The sequence below is a fragment of the Fusarium poae genome, chromosome 3 (assembly GCF_019609905.1).
Source record: "Fusarium poae strain DAOMC 252244 chromosome 3, whole genome shotgun sequence".
In the NCBI taxonomy this organism is placed as follows: domain Eukaryota; kingdom Fungi; phylum Ascomycota; class Sordariomycetes; order Hypocreales; family Nectriaceae; genus Fusarium; species Fusarium poae.
Genome location: NC_058401.1, coordinates 6,214,517 through 6,236,446, shown reverse-complemented (window position 1 = coordinate 6,236,446; position 21,930 = coordinate 6,214,517). Strand labels below are relative to the sequence as shown.

The 21,930-nt window shown below is 49.1% G+C and overlaps 5 protein-coding genes across 5 annotated transcripts; 1 reads left to right on the top strand and 4 right to left on the bottom strand.

Annotated features, from left to right (window-relative positions):
• Nucleotides 1-312: 312 nt before the first annotated feature.
• FPOAC1_009479 (uncharacterized protein) lies at nucleotides 313-1,356 on the bottom strand (the record flags this gene model as incomplete). The annotated part of the gene is made up of 1 exon (XM_044853905.1): nucleotides 313-1,356. The coding sequence occupies one exon, from the start codon at nucleotides 1,354-1,356 to the stop codon at nucleotides 313-315; it is 1,044 nt and encodes a 347-aa protein (XP_044706575.1).
• Nucleotides 1,357-4,801: 3,445 nt separating this feature from the next.
• On the bottom strand, nucleotides 4,802-7,587 carry FPOAC1_009478 (uncharacterized protein; the record flags this gene model as incomplete). Its single annotated transcript, XM_044853904.1, has 2 exons — nucleotides 4,802-7,376; nucleotides 7,442-7,587. 2 exons carry the CDS (start codon nucleotides 7,585-7,587, stop codon nucleotides 4,802-4,804), a joined length of 2,721 nt encoding a protein of 906 aa, XP_044706574.1.
• Nucleotides 7,588-10,286: 2,699 nt separating this feature from the next.
• Nucleotides 10,287-11,938, top strand: FPOAC1_009477 (uncharacterized protein; the record flags this gene model as incomplete). Its single annotated transcript, XM_044853903.1, has 3 exons — nucleotides 10,287-10,618; nucleotides 10,674-10,947; nucleotides 11,003-11,938. 3 exons carry the CDS (start codon nucleotides 10,287-10,289, stop codon nucleotides 11,936-11,938), a joined length of 1,542 nt encoding a protein of 513 aa, XP_044706573.1.
• A 2,751-nt stretch (nucleotides 11,939-14,689) lies between these two features.
• FPOAC1_009476 (uncharacterized protein) lies at nucleotides 14,690-15,086 on the bottom strand (the record flags this gene model as incomplete). The annotated part of the gene is made up of 2 exons (XM_044853902.1): nucleotides 14,690-14,926; nucleotides 14,982-15,086. The coding sequence occupies 2 exons, from the start codon at nucleotides 15,084-15,086 to the stop codon at nucleotides 14,690-14,692; spliced, it is 342 nt and encodes a 113-aa protein (XP_044706572.1).
• Nucleotides 15,087-19,476: 4,390 nt separating this feature from the next.
• On the bottom strand, nucleotides 19,477-21,872 carry PRP43 (DEAH-box ATP-dependent RNA helicase prp43; the record flags this gene model as incomplete). Its single annotated transcript, XM_044853901.1, has 2 exons — nucleotides 19,477-19,593; nucleotides 19,683-21,872. 2 exons carry the CDS (start codon nucleotides 21,870-21,872, stop codon nucleotides 19,477-19,479), a joined length of 2,307 nt encoding a protein of 768 aa, XP_044706571.1.
• Between the last annotated feature and the right edge of the window lie 58 nt (nucleotides 21,873-21,930).

The following is a 21,930-nucleotide window of genomic DNA, read 5'->3' as shown; positions in this document are numbered from 1 at the left end:
CCAAGTTGATCTATCTACAAAAACGTTTCTTGTACAGTATCAAGCAACCCTATCCTAGCTTCAAGTTAACAAGACGACGCATATGGAAAGGGTACATGTTGTGCCGGCAAGATAAGACAAAGTTCATGATTCTCATTGAATTGTTTTGATAAAAGGAAGCAAGCAAAAAAAATAGATTGTCATACATCCAGGAGAATAGTGTAAGCCTATCCAAAGGAGCCCTTCCTTTACTAGATGCCTAACCAAGAAGTAACCAAGTGGTGATTAATGTACAGACGAGACTTCATATACATGGGAGTTGTCCGTGGACATTTAACGGAGACGGCGAGAGAAGCCAGTGGGCTTGGCGTAACCACCGGTAGCAGTGCCGTTAACGGGGTAAGGAACAACAGTGACGGTAGCCTCGAGGGTTGTGGTGGTATCGCAGATCTCATCCTCAGAGGAGTCGTCTTCATCATCATCCTCAGAATCGTCACCCTTAACAGTCTTGCCAGTGACAGTAGCGTCATCGGTCTTGGTAGCCTCAGGAACAACAGTAACGTAAACAGTGGAGGCAGGAGCAGTGACGGTGACGGTCTCAGGGACACACTCGCCGTTGCCGGAGCCGGAGCCGCCATTGTTGTTAGAGCCGTTACCGTTGCCGGTACCCTTAGAGCCATCGTCCTCACCCTCACCCTTGCCAGTGCTGTAGCCGTTGTCACCACCGGTGGCGGGGCCGGTCTCGTCAACACGCTGGATGGTCTTGGTGATGGTGCCAGTAGTGGTCTTGGTGGTGGTGGTGGTGGTGTCATCCTCGGGGGTACCGTTGCCCTTGGAGCCGTCGTCGGTGACCTCGGGGCCAGCAGGGACGGTCAGAGTCTTCTGGATGGTCTTGTGGATAGTAGTAGTGATGGTCTCCTCACCCTGGGTAAGAGTGACAACCTGATCAGTGGTGTAGTCGGAGACAATAGTCTTCTCAGTGGGAGGGGGGTAGGCACCGCCAGTGTTCATAGGAACCTCCGCAGTGATGGTCTTGCCAGTAACACCACCAGTCTCAGCATCGTGAAGGACGGAGGTGTAGATGGAGCTGGCCTCAGAGACGGGGCAGACAACCTCGGTGAGGATGACGGTATGGGTGGCAGTGAGGGTAGTCTTGTCGGACTCGGGGAGCTGAGCAATGGCAGTCTGGTCACGGCTGGGGCAATTGGTGACGGTGGGAGCGCAGCTGGTGATGGTCTCAACGACGGTGGTCTTGACAGTCAGAGTGGTCTGAGAGTCGGTTCCGTTGTAGTCTCGGCGGTAGTGGGCGTGCTGAGGGAACTGGTAGGCGTTGGCCACGGCGGCGATCATGCCGATGCTAGCGACGACAGACTTCATTTTGGAGGTTGGGTATGTAGGTTCTTTGCGGTAGCTTCAGTTTTGTCTATGACAACGTAGATACGATGTAATGGCTGTAGAAATCGATTCCACAGTTGAGGTAGTGAGCAAGACACAGTTTTGCTTCACTTAAGAAAGTATTCAAGTTGAAACGCGAGAAAACGCAAGTTGCTGTAGAGCTGGAATGATCGTAATGGCAAAGCCGAAAATGAATGTAATAGTCGCAATTGAGACTGAACGAGTGTGTAGTTGAGATAGACAAGACTGAGAGGCAAGAGTAGAGTCGAGGCAGGATGCGGTAGATATTAAGAGAATCTGGAGTCGGGGCAGTAGTACAAACTGGGCTGGAAGCGCCTCTTTTTAGCTCTTTGCATCTTTGCAGGGAAAGGAAGCGAATGCAACCACAAAACGACGGACTGCCAAGATGCTTCGAGCATGGGTGGTGCTGCGGTCCACTGAGAAGCCCCTTGGATATTGGAGACTTGCTAGGGTCTAGAGCTTGGTCCTTGCTTGGGATGAAAGAGGACCGTACAGAGTACTATGTACCCGCTGAGTACACTCGTGAACTTTGCTCGGGTCTTCCATCTCCGCAGCTGGAGGAGAAGTGTAAGCACAAGCATCTTGTGCGGCCACTGACTGAGCATGTGTGTTACTACTACAAGAGTATCAGTTGAAGCGTTGGCGTTTGTTTACACGACGACTGACTAGGGTGATGAGCCAGTGTCAGTGCATAGAGGCAAGTGAGCTGACAAGGCAAAGCGTTAATAGCTCATTTTTTTTTCTTCCTAGTGAGGAGGCATCCTGATCCTCATCTGTATCCCTCAATCCTGCCTACCTGCTTGGCGGCCTCGTCGGTTGCTGCGGCGTTGATGTTGTCGAGATGAACATGGATGTGATTTGATTGGAGATGTTGAAAGACCAACGGTTGGAGAAGAACGAGGTTCAGAAGCCGGTGGGGCGTCGTGGCGCTTGCCCCAAACGGCATGGTTCAGGGGCGCGGTAGAGTCTTCGGAGACAGGCTACCAGGGTGTGCGGCCAGGGGTTTGGAGCTAAAGAAGCACATTTTTGGTGAGCGAGCACCCTGCAATTTGGTAATGCTTTGCGACTCAGGTCGAGGCAGGACAGAGCAATTGATTGCATTTTGATGATTGTTCATGCTATATCAGTAAAATGACATGGGTATTATTTGGTGTTGAGTGATTCCTTTCGAAAGCAGTTATGTTTGATATTATTCCAATTTGATACATAAACATAACAATTATGTTTCAAGGAAAGAGTTGTTCCCTTCCTTTTTATTCCTTCCACACCCTAGCGCCCACCACGTCACTTTTTTATGCAGGTACCGTGCAGAGCCTGAGACGCCATGCGGGCCAATTAAACTCTCAGTCCTTAGGCACGACCCTCCCGAGACTTTTGTTGTACTGGCGTACGCCACCTGAAATTGCCTCTACGAATAAAATGAGGACAACCTCAAGTCTAGGTGATGAAATATTTCGGTGAGCGCTTGTTGGTCGCACTGCATTTCAAGAGTACCAAGCCACTTACTTACCCCTATAGTGTGCGGTGAGCATCCCCCAGATCAGTTAATTTCAGCCTTGTATGTCCTAACCAACATCTGGTTCTCGTTCCTGTTTTATTCCGCGCTTGTCGACACAACTGAAATCTCCGATGGGATCGGCGGGCATGCTTCGTAGTACGCATGGAGTACATACGTATATATTAGTGCGACTTAAACCTGGACTATGGCGATGTACCAGAGATTCCCGAATCTTGTTATCAGCCATTGCTTTGTCGGTCCTGAACTGACTCCCATGTCATTGTCTACCAGCAAAGACGGTGTCCAAGCATTGCATGCATTCAAAAGGGAGGCCATCTTACTCAATCTCACCTCTGCCAAGCCCAGCTCGCCGAGGCTAGAATGGCCTAACAAGTCAGAAATCACTCAAGTCAGACATTCTCTTACACGTCAATGACTGACTCCCTGCAGTGACCTTGGGCTCGGGCTCTCTCAGATAGGTTCCATAAAACCCTGCCCTGCATACAAGAAAGAAACAAAAAAGAGGAACAAATAAAAATTCCATCCCCTTGCATGCTTGACCGCGATTTGACAGAACAAGAGAACCTACCCACTCCCATGGGGTGAACGATCTGTTATTCCATGCCAAGCAGTTCCTTGATTCTACTTCATATAATGACTCAGATCATTCCCATTAGCACTGCAGTCAGCATCTTGGAGTCGAGATGGCTGTCATAAGACAATTTGCTCAGCCTCCTCGGCATAAGCAAAAGCCGGCGGCAGTGGAAAGACGTGCACTAGTGGCTACATCGTAAAAGACAAGGTGTGATGAGATGATCATGACAATCTGATCTTCAGGAACAAGTTCAAAAATTGACCAGCCAGATTAATCGCCGAAGATTATTGACTGCCCAACTGGGTAATTTGGAAGGGAGGTGCCCACTGACAAGAACCTTTTGGTTCTTTGACAGTGTTGATCTTTCTTATTCCTGTTCCCTTGTATGAGCAATTTTTGCATCTTCATGCAGGTACCGATCCACAAGTCACAATAATCCCTCTTTCACAACACCAGTACCGACATATCCAAAGTCGCTATCCGTACCTGACCTGACATGGATATACATGATATTTTATGTGCCATGTTCGCTTCTCGTATAATACTTTTACCTCGTGTTTCATCCCAAAGCCACGCGCGGTCAGTCCGTTGGGCTAGGTATCCGTAGGTAGGTACTTATAACAATCCATGTCACCCTGTCGTTTCAGGAAACTTCCATGGTCCCTGCCCCGTCGTCCATGTCACAGAACAACAAGTTCCAACTCTTATTCCTCCGCTCCTACCGAGTACGTACCTTGCAGCAATGGCCTCTTGCCTTGATATATTGTTGTATGGTACGACAACAAGGTTATTAATTCTTCCCGAGCTTTGTATAATTGATACTGCCTACCAAAAGCTTCTTCTTCTACTCTATCGAAAACGCACTAAACAAGGGTTTAAAGTTCTCTTATATGAGAGGGAATCTGCTTCCGAAATTGTTGATTGTTTGCTTGATTAACGTATCGTCTCATCTCGGTAATCAATTACTCTGGCCCGATTTCACCTTGGCGGGAACTCGACCAACCAAATTTCCCAATATGCCTCGGTCAGATTGATTCTACGAATTGAGTCTCATCTCGTCAACAGGGTCGCATTAATGCTCTGCGGCTCTTGAGCATATTTCAGCTTCCAAGCCTGGTCACCTTAGATCTTGTCTTTATCCCATGCCCATGGCACACATCCTTGGAGCTTCAGAGAATCTTACATGGTCTCACAATCCACAGTCTAGATGCTGCGCCTTGTTATGTTCCCATCAGGTAGGCACCGAGATTGTCAATCATTTGCCGTACTTGGGTGGTGTGGGCATCCTATTGGTCTCGATCTCATTCCCTCTATCATTCCACTTCTTCGATCCTTGGCCGAGACTTTCCAGACCCGTCGACTAGAGCTCCGCTCGGGTTCACATGAAGGCCTGCGAGTTTTGTAAGACCTGGAGGATTGCTCTGGTCTTGCGCAGGCAGTATGCTTGTCATCTGCCAGTTCTCGAGACTCTCAACTACATCGTTCGCATGCTGCTGCACAAGCCCATCATTATCTGTTTGGGCCACATACCGCAAGGTTCTAACGATATCTTCTCGACTATCGTCGGCGAGACCAAAGCCGAGTTTGCGGCCGGACTCCTTGGCTGCGTCAAGTGCCCTGACAAAACTCAACACGTTTAGAATTGCGGCTCTTCGTAAGATCGCCGTCTCCATCTCTCTCTCCATGGCCAGGATGTTGATACAAAGATCAACACTTCCGGATACAAGCGTTGGGCCAATACCACCAATATTGGTTTCGAGAGCAGCGCCGAAGATAGAGAGTGCCGAAGTGCGAATTCGAACATCTTCAGTACCGCGCTTGCTCTCCCACCCTTGGAGAATCTGTGCCAAGATATCATTCTTGGCCTTGTCTTCCTCCATTACTTCCTCGTCAACGTTCATATCATCGGCGTCTTCATCTTCGTCCTCCTTTTTCTTCTTCATTTTTTGTCGCTTCTCGTCACGAATCTGCTTTGCCATAGTCTTCGGTCGATATCCACGCCGTCCGGCAATTGATAACAGTGTTTCACTAACTTGTTGAGCAACACCACCAGAAAAGGTCTCTCCCAATCTCTGAATAACCTGCAGCAAGGCCTCGCCAAAGCGCAGCCTGACATCTGTCGTAGACTTTTCTTGTGCATCTAGGTAGTGGTCCAGGAGTTCTTGTACAGCCGACTTTGGGTGCTTGTTCGCCAACTGCGTGTATACCTTGATGACTCGTAAGTTTATGTAATCATCATTGTTCTCAAGTAGAGTCGACAACAGGACAGCGACAGCTGGAATATCGAGTATTGGGCTGTCGCTCAGTATGAGACCAGAAAGTAGATTCAACCCTTCCGAAACAATGGGAGCCGGATTATCATCACCTCCAGTAACATATTCCATCGCCAGTTTGTATGTTCGTTGATCTTCGATCTGCTTCACACTGGGAGCCGAAGCCGATCCCTCGTTTTCTTCCATATCATCTCGATACTTCAGGAGTAAGGCTAAATTTCTTGCCGTTGGTGTTACCTGTGGTCTGTTCTCGTTGCTCAACCTTTCTAGAGCAGATTCAACAACCCTGAGCTCCTCTGGTTTGATGTGCGATTTCTGGAATGTCGGTGCTGTGATGACGAGATTGACTAAGCTCAGCACCACTGCAAGGAGGTCATCTGCTAATCTCGACTGGGTGTCTGCTGTGAGAACCTGACAGACCAGTTCCAGTAACTGGTCGAATTGACTCACGAGCTTCTCAGGTGCCTTGTCCATAAGCTTCTGTAGAACAGTCACTTCAAACAGGTTTTGAAGAGGCGAGTCCAATTTCTCATCCCTAGGACGAACATCTATTTTGATATCTTCGGTTCGTCTGCCTGCCGCTTCAATCCAACGCTTCAGTAAATCCAAGAAGATGGACGATACTTCTGTAACAGAGCAAGCAGTTGTCACACATTCAACGAGCTTCGCTGCTTTATCTTCGAGCTCGTTCCAGTTCAGCTCAATGCCGGTTGCAGACTCGAGCCCATGGGGTTCCACAACTTCGATATCGCCATTCCCCCTGAGTCGGTATTCCCAAGGCTTTTCTGTTCCATCCACGGCACCCTTACAGAGAAGGTTCCGTACGAAAGGCTTGACACTTTCGGCATTCCCAAAAAGTCTTAGATACGCCTGGAGTAGTGCGCGGGCAGGCTTGACGAAGTTCTCTTCAGTGCTGTGCAATGGGTTATGCCATGAAGCAAGTACCCATACTTGGATCAATACAAGCCTCAGAAGACGTCTGCACAGCCCAGGTGAAGAGTTGGATATCGCCAAGGTTTTGAGGCGCTGAAGCGATGTCTTGAGGCAGTGAGATGCAATAAGGACACGGTCTCGGCTGAGATCGAGAATTTCCTCACCTTCTTGCTTGATGCCTGTGGGTCCAGAGTTTGAAATTGACCGCAGTGATGGGTTCAAGTCCTGTACTATCGGCTGCACAAAGGCATTCCATCCCGGTGACCCAGGTGCACCATATTGCTTGTTCCCAAGGATCCCATAGCCCACAACCTGCGAGGCAGTCTTGGCTAATTCAGTTCCAACAGTTCCATCAATAAGCTCGAACATTTGTCCTGAGATGCCGTCAAACCACGCCTGTGGTGTTAAGCTAGCTGGAACTGAAGACAGGAGTTTTGTCGCAACGGCAACGCCTTCATGTGTGATACTGGCTCCCTGTTTCTGAGGTCCAGAATCAGCATCCGGGATCCTGCCTATATTGCTGGGGTGAACTGAGAAGACAAACTCCATGGTTCCTCTTACGCCGCCTGGGCGAAGAGGAAGGAGAGTGAGTGTCCGAAGCACTGGGTCCCGTAGCCATGGAGGAAGAATTGACGGTTTTATCAGTGCATTAAGAGCAGGAAGAAGTTTCCATATTGGTGTGCTTTGAAATGTCAGTCTTGTGTTAAGATAGAGAAAGCTGTGATGAAATTCCGGATTGCTGCGTACCTTTCGATGAGCTTGTCATACTCCTCGACGCCCTTTTCCCTTTCCGTAGCGGTTGGATCAAATGCCTTTTTACCAGCTTCAACTATGTCTTCTATTATTTTAGGTTGTGCGCCCGTAGATGGGGTGGATGATGATGAACTCGCCATGTTGTATATTTTCTTGAAAGGATAAAACTTGCTATAGGGTGTTTGTCATCATATTGACCCACTGTGCCTTCATGTGCGCTGAGCACTGTGACACACTATCCCCGCTAAACCAGTGTCACTTCTGCTAGGTACCTGTATTTTATGTACCTAAGGTACTAAGGTAGACGGGCGACAGGGGATGGTTTACAGCAGCGCAGACTGTCAACTACCTACCCACCTAGGTTAGTAGGGACTTACATCTAGAATTTCACTCTGAGTAAGTTGTATCTGTAATATTTGAAGAATTTGTGCATGCACGTCTCTAGAGATGATACCTAGTAATTTGTGAATCTCAAACGCTCCATGACACTGCCGCGGCACTGTCGCTGCAGGTGACTGGGCAGGTCACGTGCATGCGCGTTCAGTGGAACTCCACCTCAAGTACCTATCTCATCGCGTCTCTTCTGTTTGAGCTCTCTTGTCAACAACCACTTCGTGATACTGATCAGTTTCTAGAATCTATACTGGAGACGCGATGGCCGCCGAGAGGTTAAATTGTCACACGGATCAGCATTCTGGAACCACGGTTACTCTCAAGATGAACTCCTTCATTGCTCTCAGCAAGTACACCAACACGCGCGACGCCTCCCCACTGTCCTCCGAACTGAGTTTCTCGAAAGGGATGTCTATCGCAGACAGCTCGTCTTTTCCTGGTTACCCCTCCATATGTCGCTCTCGAGCCTGTAACAGGACCTCGTGAATGCCGCAGCTGGATCATGGTGGGGAATGCGTCCTGTATAGGATTTGCCAGGCAGACGGGTAACAACGTTCGGAACTTAACCCTAAGCTTCATATCTGGTCATCAAGTCTTGCGCTGTTGTCGCTCGAATCGTCTTTTATGCCGTGAAAGCGCCCGACTGTTGTGCCCACTGAAAAGTGGGAGGTTCGACTGAAGGCGCTTGGATCGACGGACAGGCGAGGAGGGCAGTCCAGTCACCTGTTGGTGCGCGAGAGGATTGGTGCCATAGGTAGTGTAAGTCCCTCTGCAGGACACCTGTCAGCCCTTTCCACTGGAACCAGCACATCGGTCAACAGTAGACCGTCTAGGCGATGCGATAAAGCTCGAGTGTTTGGAGATGGAACTAGCCTGGCCACTTGGTCAAACTGCTGGCTTGCCCATGGCACGCAGCTGAGGAGTGGAGCTTCATATTGACCACAAACAGTCAGTCTAAGAACTTCATACAACTCCTGAGTTATCGTTTGTCGGAACCGCCAGCTAGGATAATTCCAGCTGGTGCAGCAGACAACTTATGGAAACATACAGAAGTTCTTTGACCGACACCTTTAGTCAATCTGATAGCCCCCGGCCCTCTGAAGCTGTTTATGCTTTCGTGCATTGACACACTAATTCCATCCACCCAACCCCGTGGCCCTTTCGCTCACTGGACCACACCACAGCACTCGCTCCCGGTGTGTGACGCTCCGCGTCTGGTCTGACCCAGCGCATTAACCTCCAGCCACGGGTCACAGCCCTTGGTCAGGATGGACGCCAGCACGCCAGCAAGGGCCAGTAGGCCTTAGCAGGTCCCTCGGATCGGCCGCAAGGTTGAACTTGAGATGAAAGGGTGGTTTTTATGGATGTATTTTGTCCACCCGTTAATGCCCTCCATACCTCTCGCTGGCGAGAAATTTGGAGAGGAATCAAAAACTTGTCCTAGGGGGCAGCGCGAATCACACAGAAGGAGTTCCCTTGTCGGCGTCAGTGCGCTTCCGGATTGTGTTCTGCCATGACGGCCTTTCAGCAGAATCGTGTCGGCGAAGGTATAAGATCATTGCAGAACTGTCAGCTCACGAAACAGACTTCACCTTTGCAATTCTCACTGCTGTGAAACGATGCTCGTAGTTGATGTTGGAAGCAGTGCCAGGACCCATCTCGAGTTGGAGTCAAAGTTTCGTGCTTGTCTGGTACTGTCAACGACTATTCTACGCAGCTGAAGATCTCGCCTTTGAGTAGCAATGGCAAGGCTGGGTTGTATTGTTGGATCTAGGACAGGCCTTGTTGGGTGAGGTAGTCCTGGCTGTCCTCTCTCCTGAAAATGGTGCGGAGGACAGCCCCCCGCGGTGAGGGGATAAGTCTACCCACATCCTTTTTCCAATGAATGAGTGCTAACAGCCAAACAGGAGAAGAGAATCTAGACCGGAGGTTCTAGCGCACTGCCGTATTCGCACAGCAACCACCAGAGGCAAGTCAGATCCGATGTAGATCCACGATTGAACCATGCCCAAACAGGGTTTGATCCCGTTTTGGATCGGCTGTCGGATCCGATGGGTCGGCCAAATTATTGTAGTGATGTCATGACTGCCAAGATTTCCAACGTCTGCGTTTCACCGGCATTGAAATTAGTGCACCGGAACAATTGTTATAAACTTAATACCTCCCTGTGACAAATGATCTGCAACGAGGCTGATTGTGTGTGTTGTCAGCAAAGCTTGTTACCATCCTGGTTGTGTTGTTCAGGGCCAATGGGAATTATCCGTGACTTCTACGCCCGGTTGCTGGTGATGTCACGTAATGCAGGAACCTGCTCGTATGTCTTGGACGAATTCTAAACAAATCAAAACTGTTCTACTTGTCCCTCATAAACTGTCTCCCTCGTCGCGTGTTTCTGTCTAGACTTTTCATCTTTACGCCACGCTCTCCAGCCAAGGCCGAGATCACGATGCGCAAAGCTGCATTTTTGGGCCTCGTGCCCGCCGTTATGGCCATCCCTGCCGCTGCTCCTGGTGCTGCACCTACAGTCTATCGTAGAGCGGCCGCTCCTGTTGCCCAGCCTACTGAGATTGCGGATCTTCAAAGACGCGACATCATCGACGACGTTGAAACTTATGTCGGTGGTCTTGCCAGCGGTATCGAGACTAAGGTCAAGGGATGGGTCAATTCTGGCATTCTCGACTTTCCAACTGGCTTCCCTACCGGTGACGATGTTAAAAAGTCTGCAGGCGTTGACAATGACGAGTTGAAGACAGAGCCAACCCAGGTGCTAAATATCCCGTAAGTCTATAGCACAAGAACAGACGAACCAGTGCAACGGCTAATAACAAGACAGTCCATACGGCAACTGGACCAACAAGGGATGGAACGTTAGAGTGCACGGCAATGTCTACAAAATTCCTGACCTGAGCCAGGAGAAGGTGGACGACCTCGCCAATGTTTTTCTTATTGACACAGAAGTCAAGGATCTTTCCAAATCCCAGCAAGCTCAGGCCCGAAATGTCACCAAATCGATCTTTGTTGTGCAGCAGGACGACGTGGAAGTCAAGATGAACTTTGTGAATAACGTGGACATTTCCCCTGACGAAAACGGCGGTGCCATCGATGCTGTGAGTATGCCCACAGGGCAACGTTTGCTGGACTGGTCATTGACAACGTATACAGCGAGGAGGCGCGCAAAACATTACAATGCCATACAACACCACACTGGAAGGCGACTTTGACACTTTCATAACGCTTAAAAACACCTCTGGCCCCGACAACGGTTATCTGATTCCTGGCAATGAGACTTCAAAGATCCAAACTCTTAACCTGTATGCTGAGGGAAAGAACAACAGCGGCAACGCAACCGCCTACCTTGTCCCTCCCAAGGGTATCACCATTGTGTCAGATATCGATGATATCTTGCGAGTAACGAAGATTTACGAGCCAAAGGAAGGTCTGCTCAACACCTTTGCCCGACCCTTCACGCCATGGATGAACATGCCCAAAATCTATGCGAACTGGTCGACTTCGGTGAACGACTTGCACTTCCACTACCTCACAACTACGCCTGAGCAAGTCACACGAAACTACATGAGCTTTATCTACAATACATACCCTCTCGGCTCGTTCGATACACGCCCTCTCAACTTCTCTGACGTCTCAGCAACGCTATCCATCCGCCGATTTTTGCTTGACAAGGTCTTCCAGACCTTCCCAGACCGCAAGTTCATCCTCGTCGCCGATACATCCAACTCCGACGTGATGAAGGATTACCCAGCTCTGTACAAGGACTATCCAGGTCAAGTGCAGTGCATACTCCTGCGCAACACAAGCTCGACAGACAGTGGAGACAAATTCCCCTACAACACCAAGGGATTCAAGGATATTCCTCAAAAGAATTACATGTTCTTCCACGTACCCGATGACCTTACCAACTTGGACATTGCCAACGGGGGATGTTATAATAGTTCTATCAAACAAAATGTAACCTTTGACTACCAGGGATTGCCCTTTGGCTTGAGCGATGATGATAGTGCGGCTTCCGGCGGTGTTAGCCCTCAGTTGGGAATGGTCATTGCAGGACTGATGGCCGCTGGCTTAGCGATAATGCTTTGAGTGGATTGGTCCGGAATGGAGTTACTTGCAGGTTTATATGATCTTCAGATAAATACATTTATGATTGGCGAAGTGCTTAATAATCATATCGCAAAGCTTTTGTTCCCTGTGCCATGTGATACCGTGGCAAAGGTTTGAACATGCCTTTTCAAAAACTTTCAAGAGCTTCGAGTTGAGCAGCGTCTTCTCCACTACAAACTATGTATCACGATATATCTTGCGCTTGAAAGTTGTAGCATTTGCTAGAGTTAAAGTAACCGTCAGTATACCCTACAGTCGGGGATAGGACAACCCAATATATTTTCTGAACCGACGAGCGTGTTGGCGTCCTTTACGGCCTTTCAATATGCAATTTACTTGACCGGAGCTATTTTAGTTCGTCGATTCTTATGGGTTGATTAAAACGTGCGTGTAGATGAATGCCCTCTTTTGATTCTGGTTGATAAATTCGATAAGAACAATATACAGATTGTGTGCTTACTCGGCTTGTACCTGATATAACGGTAACCAAGCAAGCACATAAACCGTTCACGCCAAGATGTTATTATGTGTTATCACATCACATTGAATTGAACTGTGTTGCAGCAACTCAGCTACAAGAATCCAAAACAGATGTATAGTGGGCGGCGATTTCCGATATTGTAAAGATACCTAGGATGGTCAGATGGCGTATGCTCTTGATCCAAATGCAAGCCACCGCACACGCTAGCAGCTGAAATAAACCATAAAGTGGCTTGTTTATTAGTTGTCCCTCGAAGCTAGATAGATCTCCCATGTTATATTTTGGTACTCAATGGAGCCATGTATGATGATGAGCTAATATAAATTAAAGGCTCAAGATCTGATATCTCTAGCCTGTATAAGGTAGCATTGTAAGAGGAGGGCTAGAAGGGTTAAGGTTTATGCCAAGATCAGGTTGTTTGTTACGGAATGTTCCAAGTACTGAAACAATCGGACGTTTGATGATGTTTAAGGGACCTACCCACGTACCTACCTGTTAGAGAAGTTCTCAAGATTCAACAAAATCTCGATTGTCATTGTGTGACTGAAACAATAAGGCTCGATCGCCGTTAATTTAGTGAGGCGTGAGGTGTGTACAGACTGCAGAGCACTAAATCAGGCAGGCAGGTAGGGATTGCTATTTCTAGAAAGGAGTCCGCAAACTGGACTCATCGGTATTCTTCCTTCACATAAAGTTCGGTCAAGGCTAGTGAGACACAACAGTTGAGGCCCTTTTTTAAAAAATTGGCGAAGACGGGCGCTAGTGTATAGGTAGGCAGTTAGCTGGGATTACCCCTGCTCAACCGGTCGACCGCGGCTGATATCCTATTTGACGTACGTACCTGCTGTGTAATGTTCACACCATGGGTATTCCTTGAAAATGGAAAGGAGCATATGTATTCTATCCAGCAACAACGGGAAGGAAAGGAGTCCGAGAGTACACTCTACGGATACTTGTGCATTCATCACTCATCCCCACCACTTCAAATCTCTTCCCATCTTACCTTAGTCGGTTTGCTCCACTGAAGCAGGTACACATGCTTACCGTAGGCATGTATGTACAGTCAGTCGGTCGTCCGCAGCTGGTTGCACAGCATATTGGATCTGTGTGTGGCCTGTGCTTACCTATATCTCATCTCATCTCGTCCCATCTCTGCGCCTACACGCGTTGCCATCCATGGGAATGCCCTCACCCGCTCGTATCGCTCAGCAAGGCCACCGCCGTTGTTTCCAACCAAACTCTCTTCAACGGCAGTAGTAGCTCATTTCTGCAGTATTGCCGGCTTCCCAACAAGTCATTGGCACCACCCTCATAAGATGCAGGCACGTGGAGTATGGTGGAAACTGGCAACCGTTGTATCTAGTCTCTTTTAAGCAAAGCCTACGGTTGACCGGTACTACCTAAGCGCCGTGGCCTTTTTTGCGTCCTCAGTCCAGCCATCACAGGGCTAGCGAAGAAACCTGGCTCAGCTGCGGTTTTTGTTTGGCCTTTTCCCTGGATGATGTCTGACTGCGGCTTATGTGTTGGCGCTGAGCATCGTATGCTTCGTATGTGTGTCAGTTTGCTGTTCTCGAACTTAACCGCAGCTCCTTGTCCGGTACCTAGGTAAGCATTTCTATCGGTGGGGTATTTCATCAAGAAACAAACAGCAGTCGACTGATAAGTATTGCGGCCGGACAGGGATTATCAGACGAGTTCTTTTTCCGAGGCACACCACATCTGACGACCCTGTCTTGTCTGCCCTATCCACATCGCTTGTCTTCTTTATCAGAGAAGAGGTAAAGAAAAAAAAACAGCTTTCCAGCTCCAAGATGACCAAGAAAGAAAATAATTGCTCCTATAACCATCAAAACTCTCTCGCGCCCGTATGATATCCCGATGAAATAAACAAAAAGATAAAAATCCGCCCAAAACTAAAGACAAGTTCATAATGGAGTCCCCGTCTCCAGAAATATTCAACACAACACATGGGTATCTCGCGGGGGGTTTGTTTGCTCGCCGTCTTTCTCCAGCCACCAACCTCCCGCTCCATCCATTGTCGAGTGTCGCAGTCAATTAAAAATCCTACACTGCACACGCCCAGTGGCGCGTTTCAGCATGGTCGGCGATCAAGAGAGCCATTTCGGTCTGCCTCTGTGTTGCCGCACTCGACAGCTCAGCTCAGTCTTTCCTCGTCGACGGTCATTTTCTGCCTACCGTCGCCAAAACTAACGCTCGTGTGTGCCTCAAGAGCCACCTCGATCTGGATATCAAAACCGGTGTTGTGCTAAAATCCCCGGTATGCCTGGCATGGCGCTTGTTACAGGAATTGATGGTGGAGGTCGGCTGGCCTTGTCCCTAAGCGTCCAGTCGTCGCCTGGCTCTGAAGGAGCTACAAGCTCCATTAGAGTGTATTGAAGAATTCCATTTAGCACTTGTGGCACAACGATATCTCGTGGAAGCCCCCAAGTTGGTAGGGCGGATCCTTCGTTATCGCGTCCATCGGCCTAAGATACATACATGTCAGCAAATCTCCAATCAGTGCGCAACAGTTCAACTTACAAGACATGATGCGCATGGGGCATTGTTCACCCAAACCCAGTTAGGACAGTTGTGTGTATAGAAGTACTTGCATCGGTATTTATAAAAGCCGCCAGCTCCGCTCATTGTGTAGTTGACGATGATGATTATCAGAACAGATAGGATGGTATCGCGTGGGGTAGACTTTGGCAAGATGAGATGTGAAGCAATGAGCCGATGGGCAATGAAATGCAAGACCGAGACTGGGACTGACACTGAGACAGAGGCAAAGGCAAAGGCAAAGGCAAAGGCAAAGGCAAAGGCAAAGGCAGAAACATGGCTTCTTATATGAGCTACTATGCATGCATGCATTGGGAGGAAGTGACGTGAATGCGATTGCTAGTATGGGGAGTGGACTCAACCGGGGAAAGGGTCGAACGATGTGATGTCCCGGTACTACTGTACCTACCTTTGAAATGCGGAAGGCCAACAAAGGATCCCTAGGACACATAGCGGATCTTCAGGTGGGAATGGACTGGCATGATTAGAGGTTTGTACTGTACCTACTGTTTTCAGGACGAAGCACTACTGACGTCTTAGGGAACAGCTCAAGTCTATGGCGAATGGCCCGCTGGCGTTGCAATGCCATGCGAAATGGCATTGACTGATGGTCCCCGTTGGACATAACGATGCGATGTAGTGGGGACCACACCAGCAGCAGCAATGATGACAGACAGGGAGTCCCCTGTGAGCTTGGCAAGACAACTAACTGCAGACACCTGCTTGTGAAAACGACATGTAGGACTCTGCATATTATAGAGGAAGTCGTGCATGTTGTTCTACACCGGGGACGACGAAAGGCGACCAATAATCAAGGATGACGCATTCTTGGAGACGCCTACTGTCGATTCAAAAATATGCTGCGGGGTTCAGATGCTGTCTGTGGTTGTGTTGAGTCTCGATATGCTACTACTACTACTACTACACCACACAGCACATCCGTCCTGTCCTGAGAAGCGAAGCAATGGGATGAGCCAGCTTAGAGACGGCTTGTGGTTCGTCGAGACGTGGGGCCATGTGGGCGAGAGCTCTACGGTAATGGGAGTAGCGTCCGGCGGATATGGCGTGAGGTTAGACTCGACAGGGGCGTGTCGCTGTCGTCTGGGGAAGCGGCGTACCAATGACACCGAGCTTTTACACTTTGCACATCCCTCTCGGAGTTGGCCTTGCCTGAGACGAGACGATGCACAATGATTTCCTGTCCATGGTCCATGTCCAAGAAAGCCCCTAGATCCACGGCAATCACATTCGTTGCATAACCTACCAGGGCAAGAAGCCCTTTGCAGATACAGGTTAAGGGGGGCGTGCTGTCAACTAGAAGCTATCCAGGTGCGAGGCCCGTACTAATCAACGCTTGGCCTGCTATGGTCTTTCCATGTTACCATGTATCGTGCCACAGAGTGCGCAAGGACAAGGAGCCGAGCATCGCACTCACAATGGCATGTTTGAGTATTAAATAGGGTCATATCAACAGATTATATTGGCCTCACATGGTAGTGAACCCTCGAACCGGGGGACTTGGTGGGGATGAGATCTTTGAGGCTGAAAAAGAAACGTTCTTAGAACATGTTAGGGTCGATGCCAATGCGGCCCAGGCAGTATCTGGGAATGGAAGGGCGGGAAAAAGCAAAAAAGAACAAAAAAGCAAAAAAAAAAAAAAAGCAAAACAGAATCGCTTTGCTTGTCGGGATCCACAAGTGTGGGTAGCGCCGCAGTTCCGCTTCTGGACATGAGTGTTTGGATATAGTACTATCAGCACCATTCATTGACTGGTTATCATGAGCCATGGCCATATCTTGCCTTTGTTCGGCGATATCATCTCGGATTATCAGAAGCCAGGCTCTGTGTTTTTTCAGAGTACTGTATCTGGTAAGTGCTTCGGAGAAACACACACCTCGCTCATAGTTGGTAGTTTACCTGTTACCTGGTTATCGTGAGACATTTGAAAAGTATCAGACTATTTTCGACAAGACTGCTACCCTAGTTGGAGGTCTCGGGTCGCCCCGCGCTTCTGCAACGTCTTGTCGAGCAACACTGATTCCCTGTGGCGCCTCTATTCACAGTTCCGCCTTCCTCCAACACAGTTTTTGGCTGGGACGGTTGAAGGGGGTGGAGAGAAGCAGAATTCAACACCAAAGCTGTCAGCCTACAGTTAACATGCACATCTGACAAGGCGATCCATCCCTCGGCGTATTATCTGGACGCTTGTTTATTTATGCGCAATCTTGACTATGGTGATGTTCAGCTCCCCAACAGGCGACCTGCGTCACATCGATGTTCCCGTACATAATCTTTCGGTACTGTCATCGACTTTAAGCTGAAATGTCTCTCTATCTGACACAGTATGCTGGGAGGTAGAGAGTTGCTGAGGACTTGCCAGGTCTTGTTGGTCACTGGCATGTTTTCAGATCCCCATGACAATTCTCCTACCGGTATTGAGTGCTGCCATACTACACGACCGTCTTACCATGAGTGTCTTATATTGTTCTGGACTAGGTACCTCTTATAATGTTTCGCTTAGTGATCCTAGGCTCTGGCAGGACTTGTCCGGATGTCACAAGCTTTGGGTTTCAAACTATTACAGAAACCCGTTTATCTCTGACGGGTAAAACTGATGCGCATCGCAGCGGCATTTGCTCTCCCTTGTTCTTCAATACTAACCCAGAGTTAGTCATTGGCGGCTTTGATGGCCCAGAAGAGTAATAGTCTCGCCGGCAGTCAGAGGCTGGAGCCTGTACGAGGGTAGATAAAATTTCTGAGTGGAACCGACAATTCAACCCTTGGTTTCTTTTAGCATTTCGAGTCTTTTACCATGTACTTTTTGGTGAGATGTTCTAGGAAGAGATTCACGTATGTAATATTTTTATATCGTGTTGTTGGTGACTAAATCCAGCGATGGACCAACCCATAGTTACTTCACGAGTAGACTTTTATTGAATCAATCATCTCAACCATCTTGTTTCGCCCTGACTCATGCTGATAAGTGATCGAGATGGGGTTGATGGAGAATAGCTGGGGCGTCGCAGACCCTCTTGGATGCGTAATTATTGATGAAGTTTTATGTTTTACGACACCAAATGTCAGGATGTTGTTCTTACTAACTTCACCCAGGTGTCTGTCTGTCTGCCTGTCTGTCTGGTTTCCCGGGGTGTTCCCACGTATGCCATTCGTTTCTTTTCTTTTCTCTTCTGTTTTTGCTTTTTTCTTCGATCTCCCGCCCGCCTCCACACAATCAATCTGATTGACACGAGGGGGGCCTGCCAACCCTTTTGCATTGACAGGCCCTGGTACGTACATTCGCATCCAGGATTAGCAGACATGGGTATACAAACCTGGACACCTGTTCGTACACTGAAGGAGGCAAGTAAATTACGCGAGAGAACTCTGATAAAATATCATAAAAAAAAAGAGACGAAAGAGTAAAAATTGGAGCCGGAAACAGTTCAACCAAGGTTTAGATTGCATCTTTGCTCGCGATGAGACGGATCTGCAGCCCGCACTCCCCTAGCTAGGATGCCCTAGGTCGTATACTTGTCAATCTCTCCGTGTTTGCATTACATAGCGCTGTTGAGTATTTCATCTTGACGTAGGTGTTATCGTGAACCAAGCTGTATGGACAACCAAAATAACCAACCACCTAGCCAATTTGAGACCAGAGAAAAAAGCATGGCCAAGTCGAACCCAGATGGTTTAACAAGCCAGAAGAAGAGGTATTGTACATGGTATTGGACTGGCTACCTTAAAAGCATGAGTTAGTTTAGTACGTAGAAAATGCATCAGTATCGGAATTTGTTTGTTGACAATGTTTCTCAATTATTCAGCTCTCTGACATATTGCCCATGTGCTAACATCAGACATCTATCGACCACCAGTTTTAGTCTGTTCCAGGGTTGTCTTTGTCGTCTCTTTTCTCCTTCTACAGTACCACCAAGAAAAATGCGCACGAGTAAAACATCCCAAAAACGCCCACATTCTGCATCACAGTTGCCCACACCCTCCTTGGCAATCTAACGGTGCTGCAGGACTCTAATACCAAATAGGCAAGGTAGGAAAACCTAGGACCCGACAGAGGAGGGGGGGCACAATGACAAGTTGAAGCAGAAAAACAAACCAACCGACCAGCCAACCATAGAACAAGTGGCTGATGCACATAAAACGCCGTAGTTGACCAGTCAAAGTATCAGAATGCAGAAGTCTAGACCGGGATGAATAAGGGAGGGGAATTCTTGTCGGGTTGATCCACAACCCTCTTGTCCTCCACTCTTCAGGAAATATGTTTGTCTCTTTCATGAATCCAATACAAGGCCGAGACGCCGAGATGGAGGGTCGCCTCCCGCGCGTACACGGGAGGATTAAGCATTGAATAAGCAATAAATATAGATCTCATGCTTTCCCAATCCTTGCTGATACCCATTTGTTTGAAATTATAACCGACACTCGGCGGTTTCGACACTCATGGGTTCCTGCAGGGAGTGCTTCATCTACCAGCCTTCATGGCCTCCTTGCGGCGCTTCTTCTCTGCAGCGCGGGCAAGAGAGCGCTTGACGTCGCCTTGCTCAAAGCTATCGATGTCATAGTAGGTGGGGGCAATCTCCTATATGGCTGTTAGTATGACTGTATGGCACTGAGGCTACACGACTCTCGTGGTGGAAAAAGAATCAACTTTGGGGGAACACGACTTACCAGTAGCCACTCGGGTCGGATACCTGTACATGTACGGATGTATTGCTTTGACGTCAGGACAAATTCGTTGTAAAGAACCCAGTCAAACTCGGTGCGAAGAACGGTTGAGGGGTGGATCAAGACAGCCTGATCATCCTTGACAGTGCGATAGAGCTTGCCAGAACTCTCCTTCATAGCGACCTGCATGAAAAAACCAGCGAGTAGCGCGCGTCGGATGTTGGTGTAATAGTTCTTGTCCTCAAATGGCGTTGAGACAAGCTCGAGACCATGTGTTTCCATGATGCGCTTAAGCTGGGCGCGCACGTTGTCAGCACTGGAAAGATGACGGAACGAGAGGAAGTGCTCGTGACACCACTGTTTGGCGCTGTTGGGGTCTGATGTGGCCTGGCCCTTGAAGGCGTGGTAGGCGTTGAGCAGGGTCAGGTGGTCTCCATCGGGGTGAGCAAATTGCGCCTTCATCTCATCAGCGCGCTTGCGGTTGTTGGCAGGGCGAGTGAAGATTTGAGGAACTGAGAGCAGAGAAGTGATGGAAAGAATCTCGTTGGAGCAGTAAAACTCAGGAGAAGAGATGAGCATGACAGCCAGGGCGGGGTCCAGAGGGAACGCTGATGCCATGCTGCCGAGAGTGGTCAGCTCACCATCATCGTCGAGACAGGCGAGATAGTTGAGCTCTTCAAGAGCTCGCATCATAGTCTCAGGAGCAGGAGGGTCCATAAGATCAAAATGGACAAGATCCTCGACACCGAGCTTCTTGAGCTCCAAAACTGTGTTGGCAAGGTTGGAGCGCAGAATCTCAGGGTATGTCTGCTCGATCAGTTCCTTCTTAAACGCCTTCTCTGTGTAAAGGCGGAAACATTTTCCAGGCTTTGTACGACCAGCACGACCAGCACGCTGCTGGGCAGAGGCCTTGGAGATGGGCGAAACCAAAAGAGACTCGACACGGATACGAGGGTTGTAAATCTTCTGCTTGCTGAAACCGGGGTCCACGACGTACACGATACCGTCAATGGTCAAACTGGTTTCGGCGATGTTGGTAGAAATGATGACCTTACGTCCAGGACGACCGCCTTTGCGAAGAGGAGCAGGAGCCTTGTCGAAGATGCGCTGCTGCTGGTGAGGAGGTAGAGTACCATAAAGAGGGTACACGGCAAGAGGACCAGCGTCAACCTCGCGCATTAGCTCATCAGCCTCCAGGCTGATCTTGCGACAAGCGTCCTCAATCTCGTCTTCACCAGTCAAGAAGAGCAAAACATCACCCTCAGGCTCAGAAGCGTGGATTTGGAGAACAGTTCTTATGGCAGCCTCAACGTAATCGCGCTCAGGCTCTGGTGTATAGAAGATCTCGACAGGGTGGGTTCGACCAGGAACAGCGAGCAGAGGCGCGTCGTTGAAGTACTTTTGGAACTTTTGGGCGTCAAGAGTGGCAGACATAATAATGATCTTAAGGTCGGGGCGGCGCATGGAGATCTGCTTGAGCAAGGCCATGAGGATATCGGTCGCAAGGGTACGTTCGTGAGCCTCATCGAGAATAATGCAGCTGTAGCGAGACATCTCGTGGTCGTGCATGGCTTCGCGCAGAAGCATACCGTCGGTCATGTATTTGAGCATGGTATTGGGGCCTGTCATATCCTCAAAACGAATGCTGTAACCGACCTCCTCACCCAAGGTGACGTCCATCTCATCAGCGACACGCTGCGCGACCGACATGGCGGCGACTCGACGCGGCTGGGTACAAGCGATGAGCTTACCGGTGAGGTGAGGTAGCTCGTCGTAAACGACATATTGGGGGATCTGAGTGGTCTTTCCGGAACCTGTCTCACCGACGAAGACGAGGATCTGCGTCGAATGGTACTTATCGAGAAACTCCTGCCGTTGCTTGTGCACGGGTAAATCGCGACGGCTCTGGAGGATCTGGAAGTACTTCTGCGAATGTGGTCGGCCGGTGAAGGGGTTCGACTCTGAATCCTCAGCCTTGGCTGCCTGCTTAGCGGTTGTTTTCTGTCGCTTCATGCCGGCCAAAGGAGAGTCGGGGGAAGGCTCCTCGCCATAGCCATTGCTATCCCCGTTGTCATGCATGTGAGCAAGGTAAGGGTTGTACTTTTCGTCGCCGCCGCCTTCTTTCTTGGCCTTCTTTCGAGTTGACTCGTCGGCATCGGCGCTTGACCGCTTTCCTCCCATATATTCAGACATTGTTTCGCTGATGACAAAGCGAGAAGGAGTAGTAGGAGAAGAAAGAGAGAAACAGTGG